The sequence below is a fragment of the Budorcas taxicolor genome, chromosome 5 (genome assembly GCF_023091745.1).
Source record: "Budorcas taxicolor isolate Tak-1 chromosome 5, Takin1.1, whole genome shotgun sequence".
NCBI classification, from domain to species: Eukaryota; Metazoa; Chordata; class Mammalia; order Artiodactyla; family Bovidae; genus Budorcas; species Budorcas taxicolor.
In genome coordinates, this window is record NC_068914.1 from 156,425,578 (window position 1) to 156,441,327 (window position 15,750).

Sequence of the window (15,750 nt, forward strand, 5' to 3'; positions counted from 1 at the left end):
GGCTCTGGGTCCAGCAGCCCCATCCCCGTTTCCCCCAGAACAGCCACTGGGAGCAGGCTCCCCCATCCTGAGTACCAGCTGTCTCTCGGCCCACTGCCCATGCCCATCAGGGGGGTGGCCCCAGGCCAAGCTGGCCAAGTGGCCTGCAGCCCAGGGGCCGGCCCAGGGCCAGACAATGTCAGTGAGGATCAGCCAGGCTCAGCGAAGTCAAGCAGGTGGCCGGCTGGAGGGGCTCTCCTCCGTTCAGGGTCATGGACCCTTGGGGGCCCACCAGCTCTCTCCCCTGCGCCAACCTCCAAGATGGCTGGGACCTAGCTGCCCCCCTCCCATGGCTCTTCCTGGTGTGGACATTCTGGCTGGCATTCAGCCCTGACCACCCTCTCCAGCTACTTCTCCCCAGCTCCCAGAGCACTTGCCCACCAGCTCTCAGTCCTCTGCTCTTGCACATGCTGTGCCCTCTGCTGGCACTGCCGTCTGTCCAGTCAATGACCAACACCTCCACCATCAGTGCCTCTCAGAGTCAAGCTGGGGCCCCTTTATTCTCAAGGATGGGAGTCACAGAAAAGGGTGTATTTACACAAGGAGCCGCCAGGACAGAACCACTGGGCTTACCCAGTGCATCTCATCCCTGCAAGACTCCAAGGCTCCTCCTGGTCCAGTCTGGGCAGGCAGAAGTGCTGGACTTCAAGGCTGGCATCCCTCCTTCCGTGGCCTGGGCGCTACCCCCACCCCCGGTCAGGCCCTGTGGCAAGTCCCCCTGGCAGAAGAGGGCTCCCGGCGCTGCAACGCTTCGAGAGAACTGGCAGCCCCTTCTTCACACGGTGACCTCAGCTTTGCTGTTGGTGCTCAGGTGCCGGGTTCCGCGGCCGGCGCTGCCGTAAAGGCCAGGGGCCTGCGGGCTGAAGGCCTCGGGCAGCTTCTCCACACTGAACTGGCTCCGGGGCGCGTGGCCTGGCCGTCGGGGCGCGGGAGAGGCGTGAACCACCAGGTGGCCGCGGGCTGCGGGCCGGACGGGGCGGCCGGCGGTCCAGGCCTTGTAGTGGCCTGATGGGGTGGAACCGGCGGGGGACGCGTAGCCCGGGGGGGCCCAGGGGCAGGCGTCGAGCAGCTCAGGCAAGTCCTCGGGGGACCTCCGGGCTCGCGCCGGGAGGGTCAGCGGGGCGGGTTCCGTGGCAGGAAAACGCTGGTAGAAGTCCGGAGCGGAGGCCTCTGCGGGGACAGAGAGCCGTGAGTCGGCGGCAGGGCCAGACTTCGGGGCGGGGTCAGACCTCAAGGCGTGACCAGGTCCCGGGGACGGGGCAGCAGAGGCGGGGGTCTCAGACCCACCCAGGAAGGGTACAGGCTACGCCCTCCGGCTCTAGATTCGGCTACCCGGCCCCAGACCCGCAGCCTGATGAGAGAGGGATGCGGTGCGGCCGAGGCGTGGGAGCCGATCAGCGAGGGGGCAATGCGGACGCTGGCTGGAGCGCCGGGAACTTTAGAACTGGGACGCCGAGCCTCATAATCCAAGCGCTTGCACTTCAGGGGGTGCAGTGGGCCCGGCGCTCCCCGCACAAACCCGGCCTCTCACCTGCGGCCTTGAGCGCGGCTGCCTTGAGGGTGGCGTACTTAGCGAAGTCGGGCTGCAGCGTCACGTTGCCGCCCCCCTGCAGCCGGGGGGCGCGCGGGGGCGCCGCAGTCACCGAACCCAGGGGCACGTTGTTGGGGCGTTTCTTGTCTGGAAGGAGATGAGACTCGGCTCGCTGACCGGAAGACATCCTGCACCTCTTTGCAGCCCACTCCCGGAGGGCAATTAATGATAACTTGTGAGATGACTTAGGAACTTATTCCTCCTCTGTCTCCTGACGGCAGAATCTCCAGTACCTCGGACAGGGCCTGGCTCAGAATAAACGTGAATAATAGCAGCCAGCCCTGAGGGGGTGCTCATCTAACGGATGACTTGCCAGCTTGTTCGATTGGAGCCTGGCGCTGGGGCTCAGGGTCGGCTCCTCCCAGAGAGGAAGAGAATGTTTGAGGATTGGAACCCATAGTGGGGGGAGGGGAGGTGCTGTCAAGCCTGCGTCGCCAGCAAGAGTCCAAGAGGGAGGCACCAGCTGGAAGGAAAAGGCCCACGAGAGGCCACAGATGCAGGCCAGGGCTCTGGGCCAGAGCCTAGGACCAGGCAGACCCAGAGTCTGAACTGGGCATCCCTGAATCTGGAATCTTCTCCACAGAGTCCCAGAGGCTGGAGGTTGCAGGACCCTGGGAGGGACCCCTGTCCACCACGAGGAGCTGACTAGTTGCCCACTCTCCCCCTCACAGAGGCGGGCAGCTCACTTCATCTGAGAAATGGCTCACAGCCTCAGCGCCCTGGTCCCCTGCTCCCAGGCCCTCCTGACAAGGCGGCTCTGTGCTGTGGATCAACAAAGGCCCGGCCACTAGCCGCCTCACCTGTGCTGTTGTGGGGGGAGCCCTGGGGAAGGCCATCACCCATCTGCACCTGGACACAGCTACCCAGAGGTGGGCCCAGAGGTGGAGGCAGTGGCTCCTGGGGGCCGGGCTGCTTCAGGAGTTCTGTCAGTGTCCTGTAGGGAAAGAGTGGTGACAGGCAGCCTGTTTCCCCGTCAGCCAGGTTTGGCCCATCAGAGGCAGCCCCCGCCATGACTTCTCACTGTGTGGCCCTGGGCAGCTCTTTCAACCCTTCTGGCCTCCCCTCTCCTGGGTGATTAGCCCCAAATATCTAGTTTCTCCTCCCAGACATGACCTGTAGCCCCAACATGGCCAACTCTCACAGCAGGTCAGGAAACTAAGGGGGTCATGTGTAACCAGGGCCACCTTATTTTCCAAAGGCTCTCCTCCTTCCTGTTCTGGAGTCTACTCCCCAAGACCTTCCATGTTGAGCCCCCTCTCTCAACACAAGCATCTCAGTGTCTCTGGCTCCTGGACTTTGTGCCACTCCTTCTCCGTCTCCTCTGGGGAAACTCCTACTCATTCTTCAAAGCCCACCAGAATCCTTCCTCTACCAGGAAGCCTTTTTTTTTTTACCTGCCTACCTTCCTCCCCTCTTGCCACAGGGGTTTCTGCTGTGTTCTGGGACTTAGCTGCCAGAACAAGCAGGGAAGATGGACAGTGTGGGGAAGGAGGAGCCAGGAGACCCCCACAGTGCCAGCCCCGCACCAAAGGCTGTGTGACCTTGGGTACCAGGACACCCAGCCCCCACCCAGCTGTGACAGGATCTGACTGAGCCTTCCCCACAGACAGCCAAACCCAGCCTTCAGCCCAGCTGCCTTCAGTCCAGAACCCATGATTTTCTCCTCGCTGGGGCCTCAAATGACTGATTCATGCTGAAGCACACTGGAGATGGGACACCTGGGATGGGCGCAGTTTGGCTGCAATGTGGCAAGAGCTGGAGGTCTCCTAGCGCCTGCCTGAGCCGATCCACATGCCGTGCTGACTCCTTGGCTGCTCACCCCCGTGGTCTCATCTCTGAGCACCCAACAGCCAGCTCTCCCAAACACCTGAGCGATTTTCATGCCTCTGAGCCTTTGCACAAACTTTCTCCAGAGACAGAGTCGGACTCCCCACCAAGCCATCTGAGAAGGCTTCCCTGACCAGCAAGCTCAACAAAGCAGAATTAAGGGTGTGACTTGAGGGGAGGAGGGCAGGGGTTCAGAGCACAACCACACACAAGCTCCAGGTCTCCCCAAATAAGAAATCGGAGTCAGGGCACATAGAGCCTAAAGGCCAGACAGAAAAAGGCACTGGTCCACAGACACAGCACATCAGGGGTGGCCCAGCTCTTCCTGAAGCATCACTAGACCTGCTTCCTGGTCCCCTGAGGATAATGTGGGTTCCGGGTGAACGTGTCCCTAGGCTGCTGCAGCCACTCCCCTCCATCATCATGGCCCCCAGTTCCTGCTTCCCTGCTCAGATCAAGGACAGCCCCTGTCCTCTCCCCCTCATCCAGCTCCAGGAGGCTCCAAACTCAGGAGGCCTAGGCCTTGCCCCTGAAGCATGCAGCACCCAGGGTGAGAGGCACCAGATCGCACACAGCACAGCAGCTGAAGCCAGGGTTCCAGTCCTGGCTCCGCCTTCAGCTGCCTTAGAGCAGGTGGGCTGGGTGGTCTGGAGGGTGAGGGTCCCATTGAGTGCCAAGGAAGCCCTCCTGCCCCTGAAGGAAGTCTAGGAGTGGGGAAGCATTGACACCTAGCCCACCCAGGCATGGAGGCCTCTCTCCACGGTCACTTCTAAGTACCAGCCTGTCGCACACCGTGTCAGCAGCCCACACACCCAAGGGAGCCAGGCCTGGATGAGCGAGTGAGGAGGGCACAGGCCCCAGGGCATGGGGGTGACTGGGGGCATGTGAGTGTGTGTCAGGGAATGGGGTGTAAGTGAAAGTTTAGGTTTAGGACACCGAATCCCAGAGTCCCTTTCCCAGCTTAGGTAGGGAACCTGGGTCCTGTGATCCCCACTTAACACAGAACTCAGCACCTGTCCAAACCGCAGCCAAAACGAACCTGTACCGCACCCAATGCGGATCCCCTTCTACCCAGGGGCACTGAGTGGGATGAGATGGGGAGGTCTTCTAGAAACACCAGGGAAATAAGGTCAGCCCTGAGTCACAGCTTTGGGGGGGGGGGGCGGGGGGGTGGGGAGTGGGAAGGGAAGCAGGAGGGGAGAGAGCCAAGGGAGCCACAGAAAATGTCCCTTCCCTGGGGACCTGAGATGCCTGACGCTACATCAGTGCACGCCCCCTACCCCAGCGCTAGTTGGGCTCTGGCCCCAGGCCCCCTCCCCTAGGCACTGATTTTGTGCCCTCAGTCGGGCGACCTGCCCTCCCCCTGACTCCAGAAGAGGCCAGAGCTGCGGGGGAAGGCCGCTCAGCACCCAGCTCCCGCCGGAAGGTCAAGGGGAGACGGAGCGGTATCGGTTGTCTCCCTCCGTGAAGGGGGGATGGGGAGAAACAGACCGGGAGACTCAGAAGCGGGGAGACAAAACCTGGAGGAGGCGGCTGTTGAGAGGATCGGAGGTTCCAAGGGTCAGGAAGAAAGAAGGCTCGAGAGGGGGAGCCCACCCGGCAGGCTGGCCGTCCAGGGGGTTGGGAGGGGATCCCGGGCCCCGGCCCCGGGCCGCGCGCGCTCACCTGGTCACGGCGCGCCGCGCGCGCGGGCTGTGCGCCCTCTCCAGGCCCAGACGCGCCCCGATGCCCGCTAGCACCAGCAGCGCGGCGACGCCGCACACCGCGTAGACGGCCGTGTGGCTGCGTTCGCGGCCCGGGTCCCGGGGAGCGGCGGCGTCGCGGGCGCGCGCGGGCGGCCGGCCAGTCTGCACCCAGGCCGGCGTGTCGTAGTTGGAGCAGCGGCTCTGGTCCAGGCGCCGCGGCCCGTCGTGGCAGCAGAAGCGGTAGCCGCACGTGCCGCAGCAGAAGTTGTAGGCGCCCGAGCTGCAGTTGAAGGGCGGGTCCCACTGACCCATCACATCGTAGTAGCCGCGGCAGCGGTCGCCCCCAGCTGGGGCTGCTGTGCCGGGAGCCGCCGGCTCTTGCGCCTCGGGGGCCCCCGCGCGGCTCGACGGCGGCCGCGCCAGCAGCAGCGCCAGCCCGAGCCCGAGCCCGAGCCCGAGCCCCGGCGGCCCGCGGCGGCCGCGCAGCCCCCGCGCACCGGCCCGCTCCATCGGGCCCGCTTCGGCTACAGCACTCGGCGCATGGCGGCGCGCCGCGGCTCCGTCCCGCCTCGCTCCGGGCCCGCTGGTCCGCGCCCGCTGGGATCGCGCCCGCCTCGCCGCCCTGCCGCTGGGTCCTGGAGGACACCGCCTCTGTCGTCAGCTTCCCGCGAGGACCCCAGGCCCTGGGCCGGGGTTCGGTCTGAGCCTCGCAGGGCCGCGTCTCCGGTGCGCGCGTACTCTTCGTAGGCTCACCTCGGACCCCAGCCGGCCAGTCGGCGCCCTGGGACGGCCCACCCCCGCCCGGGCCGGGCGGCGGGTCCTCGCCTGCGCCCGGTCCCGGCCCGGCGGGTGTGCGGGTCCCGGGCCTAGCGAGGGCGGCGGGCCGCCGGATGCCGCTGCCTTCCCGCCGCCCGCTCCGCGCTGCCCGCGCTCTGGCTGCGGCTCCGGCTCCGCGCGGGCTCGGGCGGGCGGGGGAGGGAGGGAGCGGGGGAAGGAGGGCAGGCGGGAGGGAGGCAGGGCCGGGGGAGGAGCGCGGCGGCGGCGGCGGGAGGGCTGTGGCGCGGCGGGCCCCGCACCGGCGGAGCGCCCCACCGAGACCCTCCCCGAAGGCCCGCTGCTAGCCGTCCTCGGAACGGGAGCTCCCGGGCGCTCAGCCCAAGGCTCTCGGGACTGTTCCTTCGGACACTAGGCCCGCCGCGGGAGCGCTTGTGTTTACAGGTGCGGGGACTGAAGGGACCGGGCAGCCCTGGCGGGTCGCTGTTGTCCCCCATCCTCCCCGTGCCCTACGCCAGTTCCGATCCAGACGCAAGTGTGGCTTGAGGCAGGGCCATTCCCTCTGCGCGCCTCGATGTTCTGGCTGTTGAATGGGAAGGAAACTTCCAGCAGAGCCTCAGCAGAAGGCCAAGTTTAGGTCCCCTCCAGGCTGCCTCGGGTTCAGTGTTAACCCTGGAACACGAACCTGGGTCCCAGAACTTCCTGGACGCTGGGCTGGGGTCCTGCAGTGACCACACGCCTATGAGCGGCGGACAGGGCCTAGTCTGGAGCTCCCTGGATCTCTCCTGCCAGCCCAGGTGAGAAAGAGAGGAGATTGGTTTACCCGCAGGGACTCCCCTTGGGGCAGAGCCCTTGTCAGACACTGCGCCCTGGTCCCCACTGGACCCTCAGGTCCTTTCTCAATCCCTGGGGTAGGGGTAGGGGCCAGGAGGGAACCTACTCAGAGCGCTGCTCAGTTATGATTCTGAAGTTGGTTTTAACTGCAGAATGTGATCCGAGCAAGCCAGGTGAGGTGCCTTGCTTTTCCCTGCCTCAGTTTCTCATTTTAACATCAGGAACTGCCTCTCCTGGCAGGGAAGGGTCAATGTGGGGCCTCCCACTGTCTAGATGAGAGCATTAGGAGGGCACTGACTGTGTGTGCCAATTTCCTGGTGTCCCCACAGTACAGACTTCTGCCACATCTGCTGAATGAATGAAGTGACTCTAGCCTCTGGTTTCAGATGAAGAATTTGGGCTCCTTGGGTGCTTCCTGCTCCCTCTTGCATCCTGTCTTCACTCAGTAACTGGGATCAGCTTATAAAAATGGAGGAGGTGGAGGCAGGAAGGAGACAGATTTACATTTAAAGGAGGATCAGGTTTTCTGTTGATGAGATGAGGGGCTGACAGGCTAATTTCAGGGCTAAGACAGGAAGGAGGGTGACCTCCCTACAAAGCCCTCCCCCATTCCTTATGCCCTGGCCAATAACAGACTGCTCCTCTCTCCTCCACCCACAAACATGCTTTGGATCCAGCCCAGAAGACCCTACCCTACTAAAAGGCTTTATTACAATTTTATAGAAAAAAGAGAATAGATGAACAAAGGGATAAAATGAAATTGCCTTAGTCCCATTACCAGGGAAAACTGATCCTTTACAAACTGCTTTATAACTGGTTTTTCGTTTACATTTTGCTGTCAAACTGTCAGTATATTATTCTGCTTTATAACTTTATATTTTCTGGTGCATCCTTAGCTGGTATTCCTAGAAATGGAATCCATGGCACAGACTGTCTAGTTTGTATCAATGCCCTCAACACACACTGCCAAGCAGCCCTCTGGGTCACTGAGTCTCGGAGGGGGGCTGCTTCCCCCCTCTTTCCCACCCTATTGCTGGGCACTAGGTTTCAAGAGGCTTGTCACTGCTCCCTGGGACTGTGACCTCTTCCCGGGTAACATGACCCTGTTGGACCCAGAGCAAGTCTTCCAATGCGCTGCTTCTCCCTGGACCCCTCTCCTGACCCTGCTCTCTTGGCATCATTGGATGCTCTGCCCAGCTTCCACCCCAAATTGACTGCAATCAGGATATATGTCTCCATTTAGCCAATGAAGGAGCTGGATTCCAGGCAACCCCCTATCATACCCCCCAGGGACTGATGTCTAACCTCCAACTCCTCCCCACATCCATGGCTTCCTCCCCATCTCAGTCTGGTTCAGTGGTCAGCCAGGAACCATAGATGCCCACATCTACTGGGTCCATGCCAGGCACTCAATGCCCTCGCCATGTGAACACTCAGCCTTGGGGTGCAGGATGACACAGAGAGGGCAAATGCAAAGAGAGACCACAGCTGACTGGCTGAGCTCTGGGGTCTGACCATCCACTCAGCTGACACTGTCCCCCAGGTGCCCAGCCACGTGCTGGGCAAGAGGATCTACAGATGGAGTAGTCCAGTTAAGGGAGGACCCCTTTGTCCAAGCTGCCCCCCTGGACCCTGGGATCTCTCTCCATGACAAGGCACCAGAGCACCGTCCCCTCGTCTCCACTGCCCGCCACCCCCAAGCCTGTATCACCAAAAGTCATCCATTGATCCAGGCTTAAAATAACCCCTGGCATCTGCAGCGAGCCCCATGGGGCAGGCAGAGGAGCTGAGTCTCTGTTCATGAAGGGCACCTGCCCTGCCCCCAGCTCCAAAAGCTGGGCTCTGGAGTGTGTGGGTATCTGGGTGTGCTCGAGAACATGGGTGAGAGTGTACACGTCTGGGGCTGGCGTGGCTGTGAGGGCCTTCGCTGCACGTGGGCGTGTATGTATGTGTGTGTGGCAGTGTGAATGTGCCTGTGCTCAACCCTCCCTGTTGAGTACTTGCCTGGTGCCCAGGTCTGGCTGAGCAGGGCTCAGGGTCCTGAGAGGAGAGATCGGGGACGTACATAAAGAACCTGGCTTGGGCCTCAGCATCCGGATTCTAGGTGGTAGGTAACCAGTCTGCCTAGCCTTCCTAGACAGAAACCCAAGACCCCGGGACAGGGAATGACTTGTGGTGACTGGCACACAGCCTGGAAGGGCCGGAGTCTGGCCTGGAACCTCCACTGTGTGCCCCAAACCTACCTTCTGACCAGTTCAGTACAGAGAAAGCAGCTGGAGGCTCCCGGCCCAGAGGCCTGGCAGCACTCCCAATGCCTAACACCTGGCACATCAACTCCTCCACGAACTCCTGGGCCCTCCCACGGGTTGTTTCTTCCTGGAATGCCTTTCCAGCCCCTCACACTGAGAACTCCTATCTATTCTTCACTTCGGATCCAGACTAATGTGAGTTGGAATGCTGGCTCTAATAAGACCGATCCACATTTCTGGGCCTCAGTTTTCTCATCTGCAAGATGGGCTGCTAACTCTTCTTCCGCAGGGCTGCAGGGAGAGGCCAACGGGTCTCCAGTTGAACAACATCAGAGCCTGCAGCCTTTTGGGAGCCCCCACCACAGCTGTGCTAAGAAGACGGTGATTCCACCGTGGGTGCCCTCTGGGAGTCATTGCCAAGCCCATCTTGCTCCCATTTCGTCTATGGTGGAAGGTTACCCAAGAGGCAGACGTTGCAGGGGACCATGGATCCCCTGCTCGTGCAGATGCCGAATGTACGTTGGTGGGGAGGTCTGCAGGGAGGGCCCGAGGCTCCTTTGTCTCCCTGAGAGGCAGTTCGTGACTCAGGCTCCAGCTGCCTGTGGGAGGGACCGGTCGCTCCCGCGCTCCTGAGGTCGCGAGGGGGCTGGGGTTGGGAGGTGGGGGCTGGCGCTGGGTGCTGGAGCTCATCTTCAATTCTCAAACCCGCGTGCACGCAACCAAGGTGCAAGTCTGGAGCTGCCCACCGTGACCTTAGCTCGGAAACAGACCTAGAGAGGACAGTGTTCGGCGGAGGCCATACCGCGCCTCCACCCCGAACAGGTGCGCTCTGCCCCGCCAGCCTGCCGGTTCCTAGGACATAGCTCTGAGGTCAGCTCCGAGCGCGGAACGCCGAGCCGGAGGAGGGGGACAGAGCCGGGGAGGCCACCTCTCCCAAAAGTCGGGCCAAGCCCCTGCATTTGGACCCCTCCCGGCTCAGGTCGAGGTCCTCGGGCCTCGTTTGAGGACGGGGACCCCGCGTGAGCGCGGCGGTCCGGAGTTTGGAGTCTACAGGTGATCTCGGTGCCCTGCTCCTACACGACCTCCCGTTTTCCCTGCAGGTGGGCCTTGGACCCACCCCTTCTACCAGCTCCTGGCCCCGCCCCTTTCCTGCTACCCCCAAGGCTTGGGGTTCCTCGGCCCCGCCTCCCTCCTTGACCCCGCCCTCGTCACGCCTCTAGCCCGGCCCCACCCCTCCCTCCCACAGCCCCGCCTTCCGGTGCCCGAACGCAGGCTGTCCAGGTGCCTCGGGTCTCGCTGACCGCAGGAGCCGCCGACACAGACTTTCACCTGCGCCAGAGTCGTCGGCACCGTCCTGGATCCATGCAGGACGCCCGGGGCTGGTCCTCAGATTCTCTGCAGCTCAGGGGAGAGGCCCGGTGGGGCCCTGGAACCCATGCAGAGTCCCCTGAAGAGTACGAGCCAGCACACAGGCGTTTGTGTACTCCTGGCTTCTCCTCGATTCTCCGTGTGACCCTGGGCAGTCGTTCCTACCACCCACCCCCCTGCAAACCCCCTTCCCCACCCCCAGGTCTGGATCAGGCAGCTGGGGAGCCGCCAGAGACGGGAGATAGGTCAGATTTCGGCTCTGGGTAAGGGAGAATTCGGCCTGAGTCACTGACAACAGAGAAGATGGGGGTGGGCTCCCACCTTGTGCCCAGGGGAGGGCTAAAGGGTCTGGAGGTGACAGAAAGGGTGAGACCAAGCGATGGAGCTGAAGGAGCGCCATGCTCCCAGAGGTGGGTGCCCCTGGGTGCCACTGGGCAGGAGTGGCCACAGGGAAGGTTCTGACAGCCTCACCTGGCACTCAGCGGCCGTGTGCCCAAGTCTCCAGCCCCTTCCCCTGCCCTGACCTCTGCGGCTTTGCACACAGCTCCCTGGGCCAGGAATGCCCTTTCTCTGCTCTGTTCCAGCAAGACAGCTCTGCAGGACTCAGGGCATATCTCCTACTCTCCAAAGCACTCTAAATGCTGGATTATCACACACACACACACACCCCTCTCCCTTCTCCGTGACCCCCACCCTCCGCACCTGCTTGGGGCATTCCCTGGCTCTGGCCGGGATCACCCTGTCCTGTTGTTGCATCTCGCTCTGTCTCTCCCGCTGGAATAGACCTAATGGCGGGGTCTGAGGCTGACCTCCTGGCACCCACCAGCATGGTCCTGGCACAACGCAGGCGTGCTGGGATCTGGGGTCAACGGGGGCAGTAAACAGATGACAATGGGAGATGGGAGCGGTAACTCCTGAGACCAGAGCCTTAGGCCAGCTCTGGGAAACTCACATGGGGCGGGGGGAGAATTTCTGAGGGTTGGGGGGCTCTGGGCAGAAAAGTATCTGCATCCCAGGGAAGGAAGTCAATAGAGGCACTCATGAGGTGGAGCCCCTACTTGCCAAATGGCCTCTTTAATCTTGGACAGTTGGTTGGCCTGCAGGTTCCATTTTGCACGTAGCAGACAGGCCCCAAGAGATGCCACAGCTTCTAAAGGCAAGGGCTGTGTGGGACCATCCCTGCTGGGACAGAGGGAGGTTAGGGGTCACGTCCCTCCTCCTGGCCTCACCAGCTGGGCCTCCCCACCCCCACCTTGAGCCAGGAGCCAGGGCTGCCAGGCAGGAAGTGAGAGGTGCCTGCAGGAAGCCCCAGGAGGAACTGAGACTTCAGCCAGCCCCGCCCCCACCTGCAGGGCCCTGGGGACCTTGGGGAAACCTGACCCTGCACCAGGAAAATCTAGCCAGAAACAGGCTGGGGAAGGGGGCTACTTTCCTGGGTTCCGATCTGAAGAAGCAGCTTTGCCAGTCTATCTTGGATCCTTCTTACTGCAGAAAGAGACCAGTTGGGGAGGGAAATCTTTGAGTCGAGATGCAAATAAAGAGCAAAGCCTGGAACCAATGCCTGGAGTCTGTAGCTCCTGGGTCTGCTCCTGGGACCTTCTGGCCAGAGGGTGCCCAGGTCTAGCCCAGCTCCACCACTGCTGATTGTATCTTGGGCCAGGTCCCTCCATCTCTCTGGGCCTTTTCTTTCCTATCTGCAAAATGAGCCATATAATCCCTGCTCAGGAACATGAACTGGTCCAGATTTTCAGGAAACCAGTATGACCAAAAGGGCTCTGAAAAAGATCAAGGCCTTTTTAAAGCATCAACTCTCCTTCCGGGAAACAGAGACTCAGTGTCCTCATCTGTAAACTGGAGGTGAGGAGTGGGGATCCTCTATGTTCCCTTCCAGTCCTTGGAGGGCCGCAGGCCAGGAGGAGAGCTTTGCATCCAACCCCCACCTCCATTTTTCAGAAAAGGAAACTGAGACTGGACTAGGGGCTCAGTGGGGACAGAGTGGTGCCAGAGGTTTGCATGTCTGGGCCCCAGGGGGCTGCACCCACTTGTGTGGCCACCAGGGCCCACCCCCTGGCTGTGGTAACAAAGGTGGAGAGGGAGACGGGGGTGGCCGAGAACAGCTCAGTCTCCTCCAACTCTGAGAGGCAGAGAAATGGAAAGTTGGGCCCATTCTGGGCGTGCCCCCAACCCTCCTGCCTACAGCCGTCACCCTGACCTCATCTCAGCCAGCTGATGGCTGGGGGGATGGGGGGAGGCATCTGAGATGTGTTCAGGATGGAGAGAAGAAACTCAGATGTGGCTGTCCGGTTCTGGGGGCCGCCAAACGGTGCTAGCCACTGACTATCTTCTGAGCTGGGGAAGGGCTGGGCCAGAAGGGCAGGTGTCTACTGGGCAGCTCTGATGGGCAGGTCAGGGACAGATGGACAGAGAGCTGATGCATGGAACAGAACATGGTCAAGGTGGGAATCCTCTGGCAGTCCGGGGGTTATAACTCCAAACTCTCATTGACAAGGGCATGGGCTCCATCTCTGGTCAGGGCACTAAGATCCCACAAGGTGTGCAGCATGGCCCAAAAAAGAGAAACTAATATGGTCAAGAACCTACAAGGGGGACGACATGGTACTCAGAGTACCATCTTCTGACTCCCCAATTCCTTGCCCCTTCCAAGGGTGCTAAACTGTGACAAATTCCAAGGCCACAGTCAGGGTAGAGTCCAGGTCAGGAGGATCTAACCCTCCTGATCGCAGGAGGTTTGGCAGGAAAGCCAGCAGCTGACAGTGCACAGCGTGGTCCAGAACTGGGAGAGAGAGGTCTTGGTTCCAGGCCCCAGGGCAGGGGGCACCCCGTCAGAGGAATAGTTCCACTGGGGTGGTGGATGCCTGACTTGGGGAGCACAGGCCACAGAGTGAAGGGCACTCAGAGGACATCAGGTCCAGCTGGTTCGAGGGCACAGGCCTGCCCTGGCCTCCTAACTAAGAAGCCTCCTGCAGGTCCTGGGTCCTGCCCTGTATACAGCTCTGTGTGCCCCGGAGGCCGCTAGCACTCCAGGTGGGCTCATGCAGACATGCTGTCAGGACGCCATCAGTGTGCCACTGCAGTCCAGCCCCGCAGGCTCTAGACTTCTTCCCAAGCGTGAGCCTGGGGCTCTGGAAGCTGCCACCAGGGCAAAAATGGCATCACAGATCTTAGCAGGTTGGGCCAAGCTCAGGGGTGACCCTAGGATACAGATACCCAATAACCAGCACAATTCAGGCTATTTCTTGAACTCATCTTGTAATAAATCCCAAAGCAAACCGGTCAGTTGGTTATTCACTGCTGCCATTTGCATCGGTTTAAAAGCGGGACAGCTCTGAGAGCAAGTATTAAACACAACCCGGCTACAAATTAAGCATCCTCCTACTCAGTGCTTTCCTAGATTCATTCTGGTTTATGGTGGTTTCCCCAAGCTTAAAGAAAAACTCTACTCAGAGTATCCCAACCACTCAAAAAGCACAGAGCTCAGCCATTACCTTTGAGGACTACGACAGATGGTATGAGTTTATTGTGTGTATTTGTGGTCACTCAGTCGTGTCCGACTCTTTGCAACCCCATGGAATGTAACCGCCAGGCTCCTCTGTCCATGGGATTCTCCAGGCAAGAGTGCTGGAGTGGGTTGCCATTTCCTCCTCCAGGAGATCTTCCCAACCCAGGGATCAAACCCGCCTCTCTTAATGTCTCCTGCATTAGCAGAAGATTCTTTACCGCTAGCGCCACCTGGGCAGCCCAGTATGAGTTTAAGCCAAATGCTAACACGCAGTACAATGCCATGCAGTCCAAACTCTGTGGTCTGGGTGTCTGTAGTTCTGCAGGGTTAGCTGGGGAGCTTCCAGAAGGGACAGTGGGCACCGGAGTGAAGAACTGAATTCAACCTTCGAGTCCAGCTGGTGGCCCATAGAAAGGGTGGGGGCCACCTCCTGCCCTCCTCGGTGGCTACTGTAGCTCAGGCCCGGCCGTCTTGGTGGTCACCAGCTCAGTGGAACCCAGCTCTGTGGCTGGCACAGGGACGCTGTGGGTAGGTGGGGTGGCCGCTGGGTCTTCACTGGGCAGAAGCCAGATGGGAGCCGTGGCATCCAGGGTTCCGGGGGAGAGTGTGGTGTCAACATCCAGGGGCTCTGGGGTGGAGAGAGTTGTGGGTGGTGCAGGGTCAGGATTGGCTTGCAGCCGTCCCCACCCCCTGTTCTGGAAGCCTCCCTGGTGGGACAGCCCTCTGACTGATGGGAGAGAAGTCAGCTGATAAAGCCCCACTGGTGGGATGGGGAGGGGTGGCATGTGATGAGCCCTCAGGACAGGAAGTTTCTAGAGCTGGCTGGCAAAATGCCAGTGCTGACAGAGGGCGAGGAGAGGTGGGAACCGGTCTGCCTGTCCCAGAGAGAGGGCGGGACAGGCCACCCCCACCCTCAACTGGGCTCCCCAGCCTTAGATTTCTTCCTCACACAGGTCTGGGACGCTAGAGCTGTGTCCCTCGCCTGGATTGCCAGTCTCTGGTCGGACTATTTCTCTCCCCTAGGCCTTGCCTCCTTCAGACCATCCCTACCCGTTCACCCAGCCCCCCTCGGACGGCCCCCAACCCTCTCCAGTCCCCTAGACGAGGAACTTACTGTCTGGGTCTCCGTCCGGGGCCTCCGCGGCGTCCGGGGCCTCAGGGACCACCGCCGCGCCCGGCTGCCGCCGCCGGCGCTTCCAGGTCACCAGCCCGATCAGGGCCAGGGCCAGCGCCAGGCCCAGCAGCGCGGGGGCTCCGAAGAGCAGCGCCGGGAGCGGCAGCGCCGCTTCGGCCTCCGCGGGGGTCCCGGGGCCCGCCGACTCCTGCGGCTGCAGCGCCGTCCCGGGCGCCAGGCTGCTTGGGCCGCCTGCTGGAGGGGACGGGCAGGGGGAGCAGGGGGCGGAGGGGAGGGGGGCGTGGGGAGGGGGAGGGCCGGACGAAGGTGAGGCTGGGCCGCGGAAGCGGGGGACGGCCGGGCGGGGCAGCGCAGGCCGAGGGGCGAGAGGGGGCCGTGAGGGCCACGCGCCGACGGCTGGTCCCCCCTCCAGGCCCCCGGCTCACAGTTCCCACCCCACCTCGCCAGTTAACCCGAGACCCCGCCCCTCCCCACAGTCCCGGGACAGGGCGGCGGCGGGGGTTGGGGGGGCCCCTGCGACTCCTAGCGTCACCCTCCTTCCCGCTCCAGGGCTGCCCCGTGCGCGCGCCATGCGGCGCGGCTCGACTCTTACCCAGCCTAGGCTCCGTCGTCCGGAGGAGACTGCAGGCCACACAGTTGCGGACCAGCGGGTCGAAGCACTGGGTCTGCAGGCACTGCGTGGGTGCCGGCCGGTCCTTGCCCCGCAGGCTTCTCCGCCCTCGCTGCAT

General features: G+C 61.9%; 2 protein-coding genes across 2 annotated transcripts; both read right to left on the reverse strand.

The window, feature by feature from the left end:
• Positions 1-814: 814 nt before the first annotated feature.
• On the reverse strand, positions 815-5,652 carry SHISA8 (shisa family member 8). The gene is made up of 4 exons (XM_052641330.1): positions 5,123-5,652; positions 2,431-2,564; positions 1,571-1,717; positions 815-1,209 (listed from the first exon to the last, which is right to left on the reverse strand). The coding sequence occupies exons 1-4, from the start codon at positions 5,650-5,652 to the stop codon at positions 815-817; spliced, it is 1,206 nt and encodes a 401-aa protein (XP_052497290.1).
• An 8,681-nt stretch (positions 5,653-14,333) lies between these two features.
• Positions 14,334-15,750, reverse strand: TNFRSF13C (TNF receptor superfamily member 13C). The gene is made up of 3 exons (XM_052641417.1): positions 15,615-15,750; positions 15,002-15,256; positions 14,334-14,515 (listed from the first exon to the last, which is right to left on the reverse strand). Exons 1-3 carry the CDS (start codon positions 15,748-15,750, stop codon positions 14,334-14,336), a joined length of 573 nt encoding a protein of 190 aa, XP_052497377.1.

Coding starts and splice junctions, on each gene's coding strand:
- SHISA8 (XM_052641330.1), bottom strand. CDS start 5,652: ATGGAGCGGGCCGGTGCGCGGGGGCTGCGCGGCCGCCGCGGGCCGCCG. Junction 2,565..5,122: donor GCGCGGCGCGCCGTGACCAG/GTGAGCGCGCGC, acceptor CTTTCCCTACAG/GACACTGACAGAACTCCTGA. Junction 1,718..2,430: donor CTCCCCCCACAACAGCACAG/GTGAGGCGGCTA, acceptor ATCTCCTTCCAG/ACAAGAAACGCCCCAACAAC.
- TNFRSF13C (XM_052641417.1), bottom strand. CDS start 15,750: ATGCAGCGAGGGCGGAGAAGCCTGCGGGGCAAGGACCGGCCGGCACCC. Junction 15,257..15,614: donor GACGACGGAGCCTAGGCTGG/GTAAGAGTCGAG, acceptor CGTCCCCTCCAG/CAGGCGGCCCAAGCAGCCTG. Junction 14,516..15,001: donor CCCGGACGGAGACCCAGACA/GTAAGTTCCTCG, acceptor TCTCCACCCCAG/AGCCCCTGGATGTTGACACC.